At 51.3% G+C, this 14,832-nt stretch overlaps 1 protein-coding gene across 1 annotated transcript in view; it reads right to left on the bottom strand.

Annotated features, from left to right (window-relative positions):
- Mrc2 (mannose receptor C type 2) overlaps positions 1 to 10,622 on the bottom strand; it is a 60,869-nt gene extending 50,247 nt beyond the window's left edge. Inside the window, 1 exon segment of the mRNA XM_051158869.1 lies at positions 9,860 to 10,622. Within this exon segment, the coding sequence (XP_051014826.1) occupies positions 9,860 to 9,971 (112 nt within the window). The 5' untranslated portion in view covers positions 9,972 to 10,622.
- Between the last annotated feature and the right edge of the window lie 4,210 nt (positions 10,623 to 14,832).

Genomic DNA, 14,832 nt, shown 5'->3' with positions numbered 1-14,832 from the left:
CTCCTCAGTCCTCTGAACTCTCTCTCCAGCTCCCAAAGCAAACTGAATTTCCAGTCGCCTTTGCACCTTCTGTGTATGACAGCGAATCATCTGAATTTCCTCAGGAGTGATGAGCTGCTAATTGAAATTAAATGCCCTTTTCTTGCCGGGTATGGTGGGGCGCACGTCTTTAATCCCACCACTACGGGAGGCAGAGGCAGGTGGAGCGCTGTGAGTTCGAGACCAGCCTGGTCTACAAAGTGAGTCCAGGACAGCCAAGGCTACACAGAGAAACCCTGCCTCAAAAACCAAAAGGAAAAAAAAAAAAAACCCCAAAAAACCAAAAAGCCTTTTCTTTTGTTGGTGGGTGGGAGGTGCAGAGCTGGAAACTGAACCCAGAGCCTCTCACACATTGACCATGTCACCCACCACTGAACTACCCAACCCCTGATCCAAAGCCTCACACACACTAGCCGCCATGTCCCTTGTTGCTGAACTACTGGCCACAGCATTTTCTAATTGTAAATTCCAGTTGTCCAGTCGCGTCAGTCTGCCCACCTGTGATGTCATTGGCTACCTGCCACGGGGGCGTGGCCCTGCCTAGTACATAAAAGAACAGGCCCTCTTGCCCCACCCCCCCTTTTTACCCTCTTATTCCCTTTCTCTCTACCTCTTTCTCTCTTCCTCTGTCTCTCTCTGGGGTACCCCTCCCCCCTTTCCTTCTCTCCATGCTCATTTAATAACCCTCATCTATCCTAGTATCATATCTGTTATCTTATTATCTGGCATCTTCTTACAGCTTTCTTTTTATAAATATAAAATCCTTCTTATCATTTTCTTTTTATAAATGTAAAACCAACAACACTTAAAAGTAAAAATTTCATTTTCTATCAGTTGTTTCTGGTGGGTCTCATATTACATTTTTACAACAGCCTAAAACTTACTTGTGGAGTTTCCTCCCCCGCTGGCCGTCTACCGTTTATTTTAACCCGATGCCATATGTTTCTCATGATCATGGCATCATCTAAAACGTTCCTTATTGTCTTTGGAACACTTGTCTGCTTGCTTTAATTGTTTCCAACTCAATAAATATTTCCTAAATGCCACCGTGTCCCAGCCATTGAACCCGTGCAAGGATTAAAGAGCTGGGACGTAGCTTCGAGGTACGCGTTTAGTATGCGTGGGGCCCTCGGAGAGACTCCCAAGACCCTCTCCCCAGCCCCAAAGAACACCCTGCTGAGAGAGGGAGGTGGAAGGGAACGGCCACGCCACGGCTGAGGAGGGTGGAAGCTGCCAACTATTGGAAGAGCTCGGGAGGCTTCCAGGAGCTGAAGGCTGCGTCCAGCCTGAGGCATGCGCGCTCAGGTGCGAGCCGCACACAGAGACAGGCCTTGCAGGAAGCTGGTACCACAGTCATTGGGGGAAAGCGAGCAGGGTGGCTTTTGCGGACAGGACCCAGTATCCCCGGAATAGCGTTGGGTTTATCACTGACCACTCCAGGACCACAAAAAGCTCCCCAGGTGCCCTCGGTGAGGGCAAAGAAAGAATGTGAAATCATGCAGAGAGAAGAGAGTGAGGTAAACAAGGCCTGGAGGTGGGCCGGGCCACTAAGGGTGGGATGCCTTCCTCCCTGATTTGGTATTTAAATTTACTTTTAGAAAGTCACCTGGTTTTGAGATGCTAATTGGCTTTCAAGGTACCAAAAAGCAATGGCTCCAGAGACTTTGGAAATGGCTGTGTAGGCCAGGCGCGGTGGTTTACGCCTTTAATCCCAGCACTCGGGAGGCAGAGGCAGGTGGATCGCTGTGAGTTCGAGGCCAGCCTGGTCTACAAAGCAAGTCCAGGACTAGCAAGGCTACACAGAGAAAACAAACAAACAAACAAACAAAACAAAACCCCAAATGACTGTGTGTAAAGGGCTTGCTGCCCAAGCATCCGTGTATAACGTGTATAAAGTTGGCCGTAGAGTGGTGGTCACGTGCAATCAAGTGCTGGAAGGAAGGGACACTGGTCCTCTAGCCTAGCCAACGGTAAGCTACAGGTTCAATAAGAGTCCCTGCCTCAAAAAGCAAGGCAGAGCCAAGGGTAGCACATGGCTTTAATCCTAGCATCTGGGAGGTAGAGATGTGCAGATCTCTGTGAGTTGGAGGCCAGTCTGGACCACATAGAAGACCCTGTCCCAAAAGAAAGAAAAGAAGGGAAGAGGACACCCACGTCAACCTCTGTTTTCCACACACGTGTTCGTGATCATGTATTTTCTCGAACACACACACACCCCCCCCAAACTTTGTTTTTTAATTATTTAAAAAAGAAAGAAAGAAAGAAAAAAGGAGAGGTGGGAGTGGTGGTGCTGGGAGTGATTAAAATCCCAGCACTCAGGCAGAGGCAAGTGGATCTCTGTGAGTTCAAGGCCAGCCAAAGTGAGTCCAGGACAGTCAAGGCTACACAGAGAAACCTTACGTTTAAAAAAAAAAAAAGAAAGAAAGAAAAGAAAAAGAAAAGAAAACCACTCTTGCTGGTTGGTGGTGAGCTCCAAGTTCAGTAAGAGACCCCTGCCTCAAAAAGGAAGGTAGAGAGCAGTGGTGGCGCACACCTGTAATCCCAGCACTGGGGAGGAAGAGGCAGGCAGATTGCTGTGAGTTCAAGGCCAGCCTGCTCTACAGAGCAGGGCTACACAGAGAAACCCTGTCTCCAAATCCAAACAAACGATTACTTCCATTTTATCCCGTCTTAAAATAATTTATTTTATTTTATGTTTGTCTGCCTGCATGTATGCATGGGCACTGTGTCCATGGAAGCCAGAAGAAGGCACTGGCTCCCCCTAGAAACAAATTATAGATGGTTGTGAGCCACCTGTCATAGGTGCTAGGAACCACACCTGGGTGCTATGCAAGAGCAATGAGGGCCCTTAACTGTGCTGGGCCATTTCTCCAGCCCAGGACTGACAGTGTTGAGAACTGTGTTTTGTCGTATTTAAGCCCCTTGATAATCACTGGCTTTTTTCTTTTTTAATTTATTTATTGTATATGAGTGCTTTATCTACAGAAGAGGGCATCAGATCATATTATAGATGGTTGTGAGCCACCATGTGGTTGCTGGGAATTGAACTCAGGACCTCCGGTAGAGCAGGTGGTGCTCTTAAGCACTGAGCCATCTCTCCAGCCCTTTCTTTCTTATTAAATAGTTTAATACCCAATAGCATACTGGTCATATATCTCAGAGACCCGTCATCTGATCTGTGTGTGACTCCCATGCAACACCATACAAGGTGGGGTGTAATTGTTCTAACTTAAATAAATAAATAAATAAATAAATAAATAAATAAAATACTTTTTAAAAATCACCAGAGCACCAAGGAGAGACTTGATACCCTATGAGCATATACAGGGGGAGGAAATCCCCCTCAGGAACAGTCATAGGGGAGGGGAATAAGGGGAACATGGGAGGGAGGGAAGAATGGGAGAATACAAGGGATGGGATAACCATTGAGATGTAACAAGAATAAATTAATTAAAAAAAAATTTTTTTTTAAATCACCAGAGCCTGAGGTCACACAGCTGGCCAATTAATTCTGCTCTCAAGGACTCTGCCCAGTTGATGCTTCCAGAGGACTGAAAGGGGTAGGGAATTGGCTAGACCACACCTACTTTCCTGCTCCAGGTATTAAGATACCTCACCAATAACCCTTCCAAGCACCGCTGGAGGGCGGGCTTAGAGTTTACCTGTAGAGGCCGTGTGGTTTGAACTTGAACCGTCCCCGGAGGCTCATGTGCTACAGTTTTATGGGCTTTGGGGAATTGCTTAGACACTGAAGTCTCAAGCCTAATCAATGGATTGATTCTTGCTGAGGCCACCATATTGACGGCACATTGGAAGTGGAGTCTCACTGGAGGAAGTGGGGGACAGTGGGCAGGGGGAGGGTGGTACTGAGAAGTTGCACCTTGTCCGTAGCCCCTTTCTCCCTCTGCTTTTCCAGGTGCCCTAAGGTGTAGGTTCAGCTTTCTTAACTAAGACATTTTATTACGAACTTATTAACCAATCGTATGTCCCTTATAACCCAACTAACCGAAACAATAGGAAAAGAGGATTAAAGAATAACAAAACCATAAGGATATCAGTTCCGGAGGAACGATTCTCCTGGCGTTGCCAGCAGGATTTCTTCTGCTGGAACCTGGAGTAACCAGAACCCGGAACCTCAGCAGGAGCCTAGAGCCCCGAAGAGCAGTTCTCTCTAAGGAACGTCTCGAAGTGGAGCAATGAACAGCCAAAACTATCCCAAGTCTCCAAAGCCCCCCACCCCCCCCCCCCCCCCCCCCCGCCTCCAGTTTGGAGCTCTCAGAGTCTGTTCACAGGATCTTTTCAGCTGGCAACAATCAAGCTCCCGCACCACTAAGGTTGGCGGTTTTCCATCACATCCTCCACCTGGACATTTGACTTTACCTCAGGTTCAAAGCAACTAGACCAAGTGACCGCGGATCACTCCCCTGAAACTGCTGACCGAAGTAATTCTGGTATTTTATCACAGCAACGAAAAGACTAACATAACTCTCAGCCCATCACGGACGCAACTCTTCCGCCTGCTTCCCGGGAAGCACAGAGACACCGCTCTTCATGGTTCTAAGGTTTACCGTGGTGGGAGACGTCTGGGGGGGTTGCCTTTCCTCTTAAGTATTCTCAAGATCCTTGAGTCTAGAAGGAAAGTTCAGGAGAAGCCAGGAAGGCAAAGAGAAGGAAGGATCTGCTTGGCGGAAGGTGTAATGAGCAAAGGTGAGAAGGGGGTTGGGCGCGGGAGGGTGGAGCAGAGCATGTTGGGAAGGAGACAGAGGAGGTGTGGGGCCAGGGTGCTGGAAAGCAGCTGTTTCCAGGGCTGTGTCCTGGAGGGTATAACACACGGCCCGAGGTACTGAAGTGGGCAGAGGCCGTCAGAAAGTCAGTGAGGGATCTGTACTTTGAAGTTGCAAAGCCAGTGACCTCAGAAGAGAGGAGAGAGTGGTCCCTGACACTAAGTGCAGAAAAGAACCACCATGAACGCTCCAGCTGAAGCCGTGGTGCGCCATCTGGAGGAAGCGGTCCAGTCCACTTCCTCGGAGGTTGGAGCGGACTGTCCCTAGCATGCAAGGCCACAGACATCACCACGCAGCCTGCCTGTCCGCCCCACCCCGCCAGCCTACTGTAGAGTAACTAGAATCTAAGAAGCTTAGGGTGAGTTCCAAGAACTGTGTCACCACCCCACCCAGATTTACAGGACTCAGTCACAGGAAAGGGGCCCTCCCTCCTCATCTCATGAACAGCTGAAAAGGAAGACATTTTTCCTGTCAGTGCCCCAAGTCCAGGGAGGCCCGGTGTGGAGCTACCAGGGGGAGGTTATCAATGTAGCCCTGTTTGTCCCGGAACTGTGTAGACTAGGCTGGCCTCGAACTCACAGAGACCCGCCTGCCTCTGCCTCCCGAGTGCTGGGGTTAAAGGAGTGCGCCACCACCGCCCTCGCCTGGAAGAATAGGTTTTAGTTATCTTGATCTCATCACTGCCATACAGGGTCAGTAAATATGAGAAGTGAATGAATGAATGAACGAATGAATGAGTTCATAAAATCAAGGCGCTGGAGTGTCTGGCATCTGGCAATTATTTATCAAAGCCGCCTTAGAGGGAAATATCTCAAGGACCCCAAGGAGATGGAGAGAGAACTTAATAATCTCTGCCTTCTGAGACCACGGAAATGTACAAGAATCAGCTGATCCGACAGCTGACAGCAGAGGGTTGTCCCACCCACTCTCTTCACTGTCCCTCTCTCAAGGACACATGGGTGGGTGCTTTTTAAAGATTTATTTATTTATTATTTATACACAGTGTTTTGCCTGCAAGAGCACCTGCAGGCCAGACGGCACCAGATCTCACTACAGATGGTTGTGAGCCACCACGTGGTTGCTAGGAATTGAACTCAGGACCTTTGCAAGAACAGCCAGTGCTCTTAACCTCTGAGCCATCTCTCCAGCCCCTGATTATGAGATCTTAATCCAGTGGCATCATCAGGCAACTAGGACGTAGGGCCTTTGAAGGGTGTACCTCATCCGTGGTGGCTTTCCGGTCTTCCTGGCTGGAGCAGCCTTCCTCTGCTGCCATAACCCTTGGTTATGCTTCTGCCTTACCACAGGCTAAATAGTGCAATGGGACCAGCTGATCTGGTGAAGTCTCTAAGCTGAGAGACGAAATGAGCCCTTCTTTCCTTAAATTGTTCAGATGAGGCAATTGAGTGACAGTGACAAGCTAGCAAACACACAGGGTGTCCTAGTGCTCCAGGGCACTCTGCCTGCCTCACCCAGTGCTTTTGTCTCAGCCTGGTACTGCTAGGTTTAAGGAGCTCTGGCCTCACCTCCCATTGACCACTTTCTAGGGGTGTGACCTTGACAAAGCAAGAACAGCCCTAACATTTGTGACTTCCGGAGGGGGGGGCGGGTCCTGAGATAAGGTCTTCCTAGGGTTAGGAGATGTGAGAAGCCACCACCATAGAAACAATGGCTTTTATTGCTTTGTCACTTTGCCCCGCCCCCATGCTCAAACCAGTGGTAACCCACAAAGGAAGAAGACCTTATCCCACACTCACGCCAACTTGTGGCCAGCTGACTTCTCTGTATGAGCACATTGGGACCAAACGCAAGCAACCCTGCTCCTCGGCGTGCACCCTCACCCTGCCCAGGTGAACGTGGGATAGAACAGAAAGCCAGAATGGGGCACAGTGGCCCTGGCAGCTCACTAAAGCCAGGTAGGCCAAGCCTTATGGAGTAGGACAGGGCCCAGAGCTTTGCAACTAGCCAGGAGCCGGCTAAACGTGCAGTGATTTGTCTAGTGACTCTGGTGGCAGTGACAAGTCCCTGACACCTCTCAGAGGGAATGCCAGCCACCTTTGTGTGCCCTTTAGACAGACAGAAGTTCCAGGAGGACCTTCCCAAGGTCTCCTAACTGCTCAGCCTAGACAACAGATCCCCAACTCCCCACCCCCATCCAATCCACAGCTCATTTTTGTCCTAAAGAGAAGCTAGCACTTCAGCCAGCCTGCAAAGTGGACTCTTCACTGGGCCTTCTGGACATCTGGCCAGTTTCCTTCACCCTTTCCTCCAGGAACCCAGGAAGCTTCCACATAACAGTCAGCGGCAGCCACCACCTTCCTGGCCTCCTCCCCTCCTGCCTTCCCTGCTCTCTCCAGAGAGCCTCTCCTCCTTGGACCACACTCTTCTGTTTCCCAGCCTGTCACTTACTAGATGTGAAACCATCAGACTCCTCCTAAGACTCCGTCTTGTTATCTGGGCACAGTGGCGTGCACACCTGTAAATCCCAGCACTCCGGGAGGGAGAGGCAGGTGCAGCTCCGTGAGTTCAAGGCCAGCCTGGTTTACAAAGTGAGTCCAGGACAGCCAAAGCTACACTGAGAAACCCCGTCTCAAAAAAACAAAACAAAACAAAACAAAAAAGGCCCCCATCTTGTACTCTGCAAAATGGGTCCAACAATGCCTACCTCTTTGGGTTACCATCCGAACGATATGAGAAATTGGATGTTAAACCCTCGACAGGGCTTCCAGGCTGAGATGCCGCCATTCACCCACAGGGCCTTCACCCCACACTGACGGTTCAACCAATGTCGTTCTCCTGAACGATTTCAGTTTCCCTAGGATGCATCCTAGCTCTTCTGAGGCCCTTGGCTCAGTTCTGTGCACATGGAGAGTGTACCAGCCACACAGCCTGTTCTAAGGGATCACCGAGGAAGCAGGCATGAATTCTGCTATCCTAAGTTAAGAATTCCTGTAGCCCTTTCACCTCTGACCCCCCCCCCCCCAAGAAGAGCTGCCATTTCTCACCCTGAGCCCACTGGGTTTCCTGCTGGTGATCAGGAAACTGCTAGCCAGAAGCCTCACCCCAGGTAGCCTGCCAGGCATATCCGGGCGCCCCCACAAGCACTTCTTAGGGTCACAGATTCCCCATGTGGTGCAATTTTTCCCAGTGCCTGGCTCTTTCATCAAGCACACTGGGATGAGAGGCCACAAGCCTTATATCAGCCTACCTGATGAGAGACCCATGGAAGTTGGCAGGGTCAGGGGCAGGAGCACCCAAGGTAGAAGGGTCGGTGTTGTGTTTGCTGACAGGAAAGTTGTGGGTTTTTGGGTGTTTTGTTTTGTTTTGTAGTTTTGTGGGATTTTTGTTTTTGTTTGTTTTCCCTCCTGTTCAGCTGCTTTAGGGAAGGCCTCTCATCTCCAGCTGCTTTAGGCCAGGCCAAGCTTCCTCAGGGCTCCGGTGGGTGACCCGGACCACACACCAGCCAAGGATATGGATATTTTGTGTGTAGGGCACAGTCTGAGAGAGAGTAGAAAGGGACAGAAGCAGAGGCCAGGAAGCAAGGGGACACTGTAGGCCTCCTTTTCCTCCCTGACTGGGCCCCTCATCAGGCACCTCCACCCCTCTGTCAAAAGCTCCCTGGGGGAAAAGACCAAGTCAGCACTCTGGCTCCGTTCTTTCCCAGGGCCTGGGCTAGGGCTCTTAGAACTGGCCATCCATCCTCTCCCTCCTCCCTCGCATCCTGCAGTCCCCCTATTTTTTATATGGAGCAAGGCTCTGGCAGGACCCGCCTAGCAGCAAGGGACAGGCTGTCTGCTACCAAGCTCAAAGGCTTGCTTCCTGTCTACGCATGCATCAGGTTCAGGTGAAAGGGAAAGCTCTTCTTACGCGACTGTGGGTCACCCTGCCGCTACCTTTCCCCTCAGCAGATGCACACAGCACACCAAGGCCACCATGAAGGCCTCAGACTCTCCAGGGGCCCCTCTAGTCCTAGCACAAAGCTGCAGCCGCAGCTCCATCCCTTTCCACTCACCCAGCCCCCAGTTAAACATAAAAGGGGATATACAGCACCCAACACTTCTTTTTCCTTTTTTTTTTTTTTAACTTCTGAGCACAGGCCCCCCCCCCCCCTCAGCCCCTCAAGATCTAGCCCATCAATGTTCGTCAGTTTTCAGCTTCTTCGCGAGAGACCTGTTTGACCTCACGTTTCAGTTAGTCCTAGGCGGGGAGGGGGGGGGCAGGAAAGAGAAGGGTATAGTTGGGGGTGGGGTGGGGGTGGGGGCCTTGTGTGGCTCGTTTTCTGTGGGCTGTGGTTTTGCATCCTTAGAAACTCTTTTGCAGCTTTAGATTGTCCTCTCTGGAGAAGTGCCAGTTTGGCCAGAGTTGCTCACACAAAGTGAGAAACACACACACACACACACACACACAGAGACGCGCACGCACTCGGTCCTCCTGGCACAAAAGTGTCTTACAGGGCTCTGTTCGAACCGTAGAGAAGTCATATGCCACAAGCTGTCCTTGAAGACCAAGAAAGAAAATAGAAAGACCCCGCTAAAAGACTCTGAACAGGCGGCCGACCCCTCACGTACGGGAGTGTGAAACAATGCGCCTCTGGCTCTCCGCGTGCGTCCCGCGGTACTCGGACCAGCGCCGGGGGTCCGGGTGGCCCGCACACGAGTCGTCGCCAGCCCTCTCTCCCTCCCAGGCCGCTGTGCCCCGGATCCCCTCCCCCGCCGCCTGCCACATCTGGTTCCACTCAGGTCCTCCCCCACCTCCAGGCGCACTCCTCCTCCCATCTCCTCCCTTGCTTCCAGAAAAGCGGAGACGAATTTTTAAAACCCAGACACACACACACACACACACACACACACACACACACACACACACACACACACACACACACACTCCCTCTCTCTCTCTCTCTCTCTCTCTCTCTCTCTCTCTCTCTCTCTCTCTCCTCCAGAAAAGATGGGGGTCATTAAAAAAAAAGGAGGGAAAAAAGGCCCCATTCCCCTGCGGGCCGGCCCCCAAAGTTGGCCAAGTTGGCAGCACCTTACCCGGGAGAGCGGCGGCGTCCACCGGGTGGCCGAGACGCAGTACCCCAAGAAGCAAGACGCAGCACAGCAGGTGACGAGGCCAGGGAACGAGGGCAGGTCGGATGGGCCCCATCCCTGCGGCACACGGAGGACGCGAGGACAGGGCGCACAGCGGGGCTGCGCGCGGTGGCAGCCCTAGCGCTGGGCTCGGATGACCGCAGGCGAGGGGCTCGCGTGCTCCTCCGGGTCCGGACGAAGTGATGCCTCCCGGAGAAGAGGAGGGAGGAAGCAGGCCCCGCGGAGGGAGGGCGGAGGGAGGAGCACAAAACCCAGGAGGAGGGTTTGAGGGGCAGAGGGGAAGGGAAGCGGGCAGCGTGGGAGGGAAAGGAGGAGGCACAGGGGCGCTGGGCTGGGTACCCGGCCGCTGGGAGCCCGCGTGGGGAGGGAGAGAATGGGATGGCTGGAGAGGAGGATCCGCGTGGTCCAGAAGGACCCCAGCGTGCGCTCTTTATCTTCCTCCACTCAGCTTCTTAAAAATTCTTTCCCGCCTCGTCTTCCCTCTTTTCAGCCCGGGCCTAGAGCCCCAGACGCTGCGTCACAGCTTCTCCTGCTGGCGCGGGCGGCAAAGCAACTGCAAAACTTTCCGCAGAACTTCACCGCGTGGCGAGACCTGGGCTGCTGCGAGGCCTGGCCAGCCGAGGGCTGGGGCGCGCGACTGATTCAGGTGGCCAGACCTGGGCCGCCAGCACCCCCTCCATCCTGCCTCTTCTGCCAGTTTTTAGAGGCTAAGTATCAGCTATTTCCTTTCCTAAGAGGACCCCCTCCCCTGGTCTGGTGGGGAAGAGGAGGAGCCGCGGGAGATTGGGGGAGGGGAAGATAGGGCCCCTATTGCTTGTGAGCAGCGCAAACAATTCTTGATCATCTTGTTTCAAACATGAGTGTGATTCCTGTGTCAGTGTCCCTGGCACAAAGAAGTAGCACTTGAGCTGATAGGGGCCCCTGCTTCCAGAGACGTGGGACAAAAGCAGTCCACTGGATGTCCCAGAAGAGCCACATCATTCCCACCAGCTGGGCAGCTGGCGGGTTGCAAAGAACAAAACGGAAATTTCATGAAGACAACCAGTTACTTAGTATTACGCAACAGGTCAGATGGCCTACGTCTACCTCTCATTTCCCCAAACAGCATTGAAAGAGTTGCTTGGGAATTCTAGCTGAGAGCAGGGCTGAGACTTCTGGAGTCCAACAAAACAAAAAGACTCATCTTCTCCCATTGCAGTGATCAAAACACTATGAAACTGCAATATAAGTTTTATTGTTTCCTGGACTAGCCACTGCGGGGCTTTTTTTTTTTTTAATAACAAATGTGATCTCTCTCTCTCTCTCTCTCTCTCTCTCTCTCTCTCTCTCTCTCTCTCTCTCTCACACACACACACACACACACACACACACACAGGGTTTCTCTGTGTAGCCTTGACTGTCCTGGACTCAATTTGTAGACCAAGCTGGCCTCAAACTCACAGTGATCTATTTGCCTTTGCCTCCTGAGTGCTGGGATTAAAGGTGTGCACCACTACCGCCCAGCTTCTATTTCTTTTTTTCTTTTTTTTCTTTTTTTGGTTTTTCAAGATAGGGTTTCTCTGTGTAGCCTTGGCCATCCTGGACTCACTTTGTAGACCAGGCTGGCCTCGAACTCACAGCGATCCGCCTGCCTCTACCTCCCGAGTGCTGGGATTAAAGGCGTGTGCCACCACGCCCGGCTCCTTTTTTTTTTTTTTTTTTTAATGTGCTTTGGTGATTTGCCTGCATGTGTATCTGTGTAAGGGTGTTGGATCCCACAGAACTGGAGTTACAGACAGTTGCAAGCTGTCATGTGGATACTGGAAATGGAACCCATGTCCTCTGGAAGATAGTGCTCTTAACTGCTGGGTCATCTCTCCAGCCCCCCAAACTTGACTTTTCATGACTCCTGCTGCCGGTAAGATGGCTCTGCTCTGAGAGAGGCTCCCCTTGGCCCCTACTGAGCTCTGCCGGTTGAGATTCTTGGCTTCATATGCCCACTGGTCACAGGTCCCCAAAAGGAAGGAGTACCTGAAGGCCACTGGAAAGATTCCATTAGCCAGCCCACTCAGATCTGTCAGCTAAGTGAACAGAGCCTCTTACTCCATGGCTAGCTTGAGGCTTGAGCAGGTTACAGATTGGCCTCTGGGGATGGTTCACAGCTTCCCTGGCCCCTGGGGCACTCCTTGTTGGTTTGACATGACTCGGGATCCTAGGGTCCTGTACACATCTGGCCATTCTGAAGCTGCCTTCTCTTGACACTCCCCTCCTTACAAGTCTTGTTACCTTTGAGGGCTTTGAGAATCTACCAGCCACGGCTAAGCTACACTTCCCTATCTGAACAGCCTAAACACGGGATGCTTCTGGAACAGGATCGGATCCCTGCCCCACCAGCCAGAGGAAGTTTTGGAACTACCCAACTGGCAGAGCAGAAACCAACACCCTTGGCATCACCAGTGTGACATGGCTCCAGCCAGTTGCCAGCACAAGACCCACTGTGTGCTCACACGAGAGGCACCATCAGTCCTTAGCTGTCCCTTCACCAAACATCACCCTGTGCCAGATGCTGGTAAAAACAAAGACTAGCTAACACACTGGCAGCCTTGTGAGTTTAGCCATATCCCTGCTCATGGGGGTGAGAAGCCAGAAAGTATTCTGTGCTAGCAGAGTCTTGTCAAAGGTGCTCAGTTCTGCTCTGGTCAGGGCTGCTCATGAGATGCTGCTAACTGGCTGTGTCTGCCAGGGTCCTTGGCCATGACTACTATCTATCTGGCAGGGAACAGGGCCAAAGCTGGACCATTCTGCAATGACTTCTGGCCCAGTCCTCCACACCTTGAAGACCCTGTGGTGACAACTGTGGTGGTACATGGCTATAATCCCAGCACTTGGGAAGCTGAGGCAGAAGGATTGCCCAGAGTTCAAGGCCACCCTGGACTATATAGTTTCAGGCCACCCGGGCTATCATGTGAAACCTTGTATCAAAACAAAACCAATGGGGGAGGGGGTGGCTAGAACTCACCAAAAGCTGAGAGGTTGTCTCTCACAGCTGTAATCCCCACGCTCCTACAGGGATACAGGAGGTAGGGGCCGCCCAGCCTGGCACTCACAGTAGCAAAGAATATAGAAAGTGCTCTGTCTTAAACATGGAAAGTGACTGTCCTCGGTCTTCCACATGCATGCTATAGTACACAAAGAGAGAGAGAAAACAAGAGGCCCCTATGGCTCAGTTGTCAACAGAATATGGCCACAGGGTAAAGAATGCCGGGTGTCATGAGGGCTGAGACTTGAGCCATTCAGCATCCAGACTTTTGTCTTCTTATGAAAACAGGACAAGGCCTGCATCCACGGCTTACTCACCATCAAGTGGTGGGACAGTTCCTATGACCGACAATCTGTTATGTGCCAGGCACCTGGCTGGATGCTTGGCACTTCCTGGGGTCTCTGACTAGGTCTGGGGACTTGATGCCAAGATAGTACTTGGTGTAGTGAAAAGGGAACTGAGAATCGGTTCTTCTTCAGACTCTGACGACACCCTTCAAAAGTGGGCAAATTTACTCAGGCGGTGGTGGTGCATGCCTTTAATCCCAGCACTTGGGAGGCAGAGGCGGGTAGATCACTGTGAGTTCAAGGCCAGCCTCATCTGCAAAGTGAGTCCAGGACAGTCAAGGCTACACAGAGAAACTCTGTCTTGAAAAACAAACAACAACAAAAAGTGGACTACTTTAGCCACAATGGGCATAGGGCATGGCGGTGGGGTGGGGGCAGAATCATCAGAGCAGTCTAGTGGAAAGAGCCCAAACTCTGGAGTCCAGGACAGGACAGGAATAAGAATCCAGGTTCCAGGCCTAGAGAGAGATGGCTCAGAGGCTAAGAGCACTGGCTGCTCTTCTAAAGGTCCTGAGGCCAATTCCCAGCAACCACATGGTGGCTCACAACCGTCTATAATGAAATAGGGTGCCCTCTTCTGGTGTGTAGGTGTACATGCAGGCAGGTGAACACTGTATACATAATAAATATTTAAGGAAAAAACAGTTTCCTCTACTCACCAGCAGTTTACTTCCGCTCTCTCTGAGCTCACAGTGACTTGTAAATGAGGCCATGATTCCTATTAGTATTAAAACTTAAATATTTACATGTCAGCGATGGTACAGCCACTCAGGAAAGAGACTCCTCTCCCTATTGCTCTTTGCTGTTTGGACATCAGGGGGTCTCCCTTACTCATGACCCTTCACCCTGCCTGTTCCTTCTCAGTACCCATGAGATCTGGTCAGGCCAGCTTTGTCATGACACTGGGTGCCACAAGAGAAGATAGATTATAACCTCCTCTTGTCACCTGAACTTTTCCAAAAATGGCACCCCAAAGCATAAACAAGTCTTGATGCCCTGTGTAGCTGGCTAATAAACGCACATGGATAAACAGACCACCTTAGGTCGGTGCAGAAGCCCAGGCATGGGTGAGTTGAGTTCCGGCTCCCCCATTCACTTAGCCACATGTCCTTAACAGTCACTGGCTCCCCTCTGAGATACACATATTGGTGCCTTTACTTGTCATACTTAAAGGCTGTTTGCGTTCTCTTCCATCAGTCTCTACAGTCAGCAATGCCCAGGGCTATTTAGGGAGCAGGCCAGACCCACAGCAAAACTTTAGAAAGGAAGACAAGAGACTGTAAAGATGTAACTGGTGGCCAGGAAGAGGCTATAAAACTTAGCCGGCTCATGCTGGGCATGGTGGCGCACGCCTTTAATCCCAGCACTCAGGAGGCAGAGGCAGGTGGATCTCTGTGAGTTCGAGCCCAGCCTGGTCTACAAAGAGAGTCCAGGACAGCCAAGGCTACATAGAGAAAGCCTGTCTTGAAAAACCAAAAAACCCAAAAATAAATAAAATAAAATAAAACAAAATAAAACTAACTTAGCCAGCTCTTGCTTGAAGCAGCTAA

The sequence above is a fragment of the Acomys russatus genome, chromosome 16 (assembly GCF_903995435.1).
Source record: "Acomys russatus chromosome 16, mAcoRus1.1, whole genome shotgun sequence".
Classification (NCBI taxonomy): domain Eukaryota; kingdom Metazoa; phylum Chordata; class Mammalia; order Rodentia; family Muridae; genus Acomys; species Acomys russatus.
Note: the sequence above shows the minus strand (reverse complement) of the source record. Positions and strands in the feature narration are given on the sequence as shown.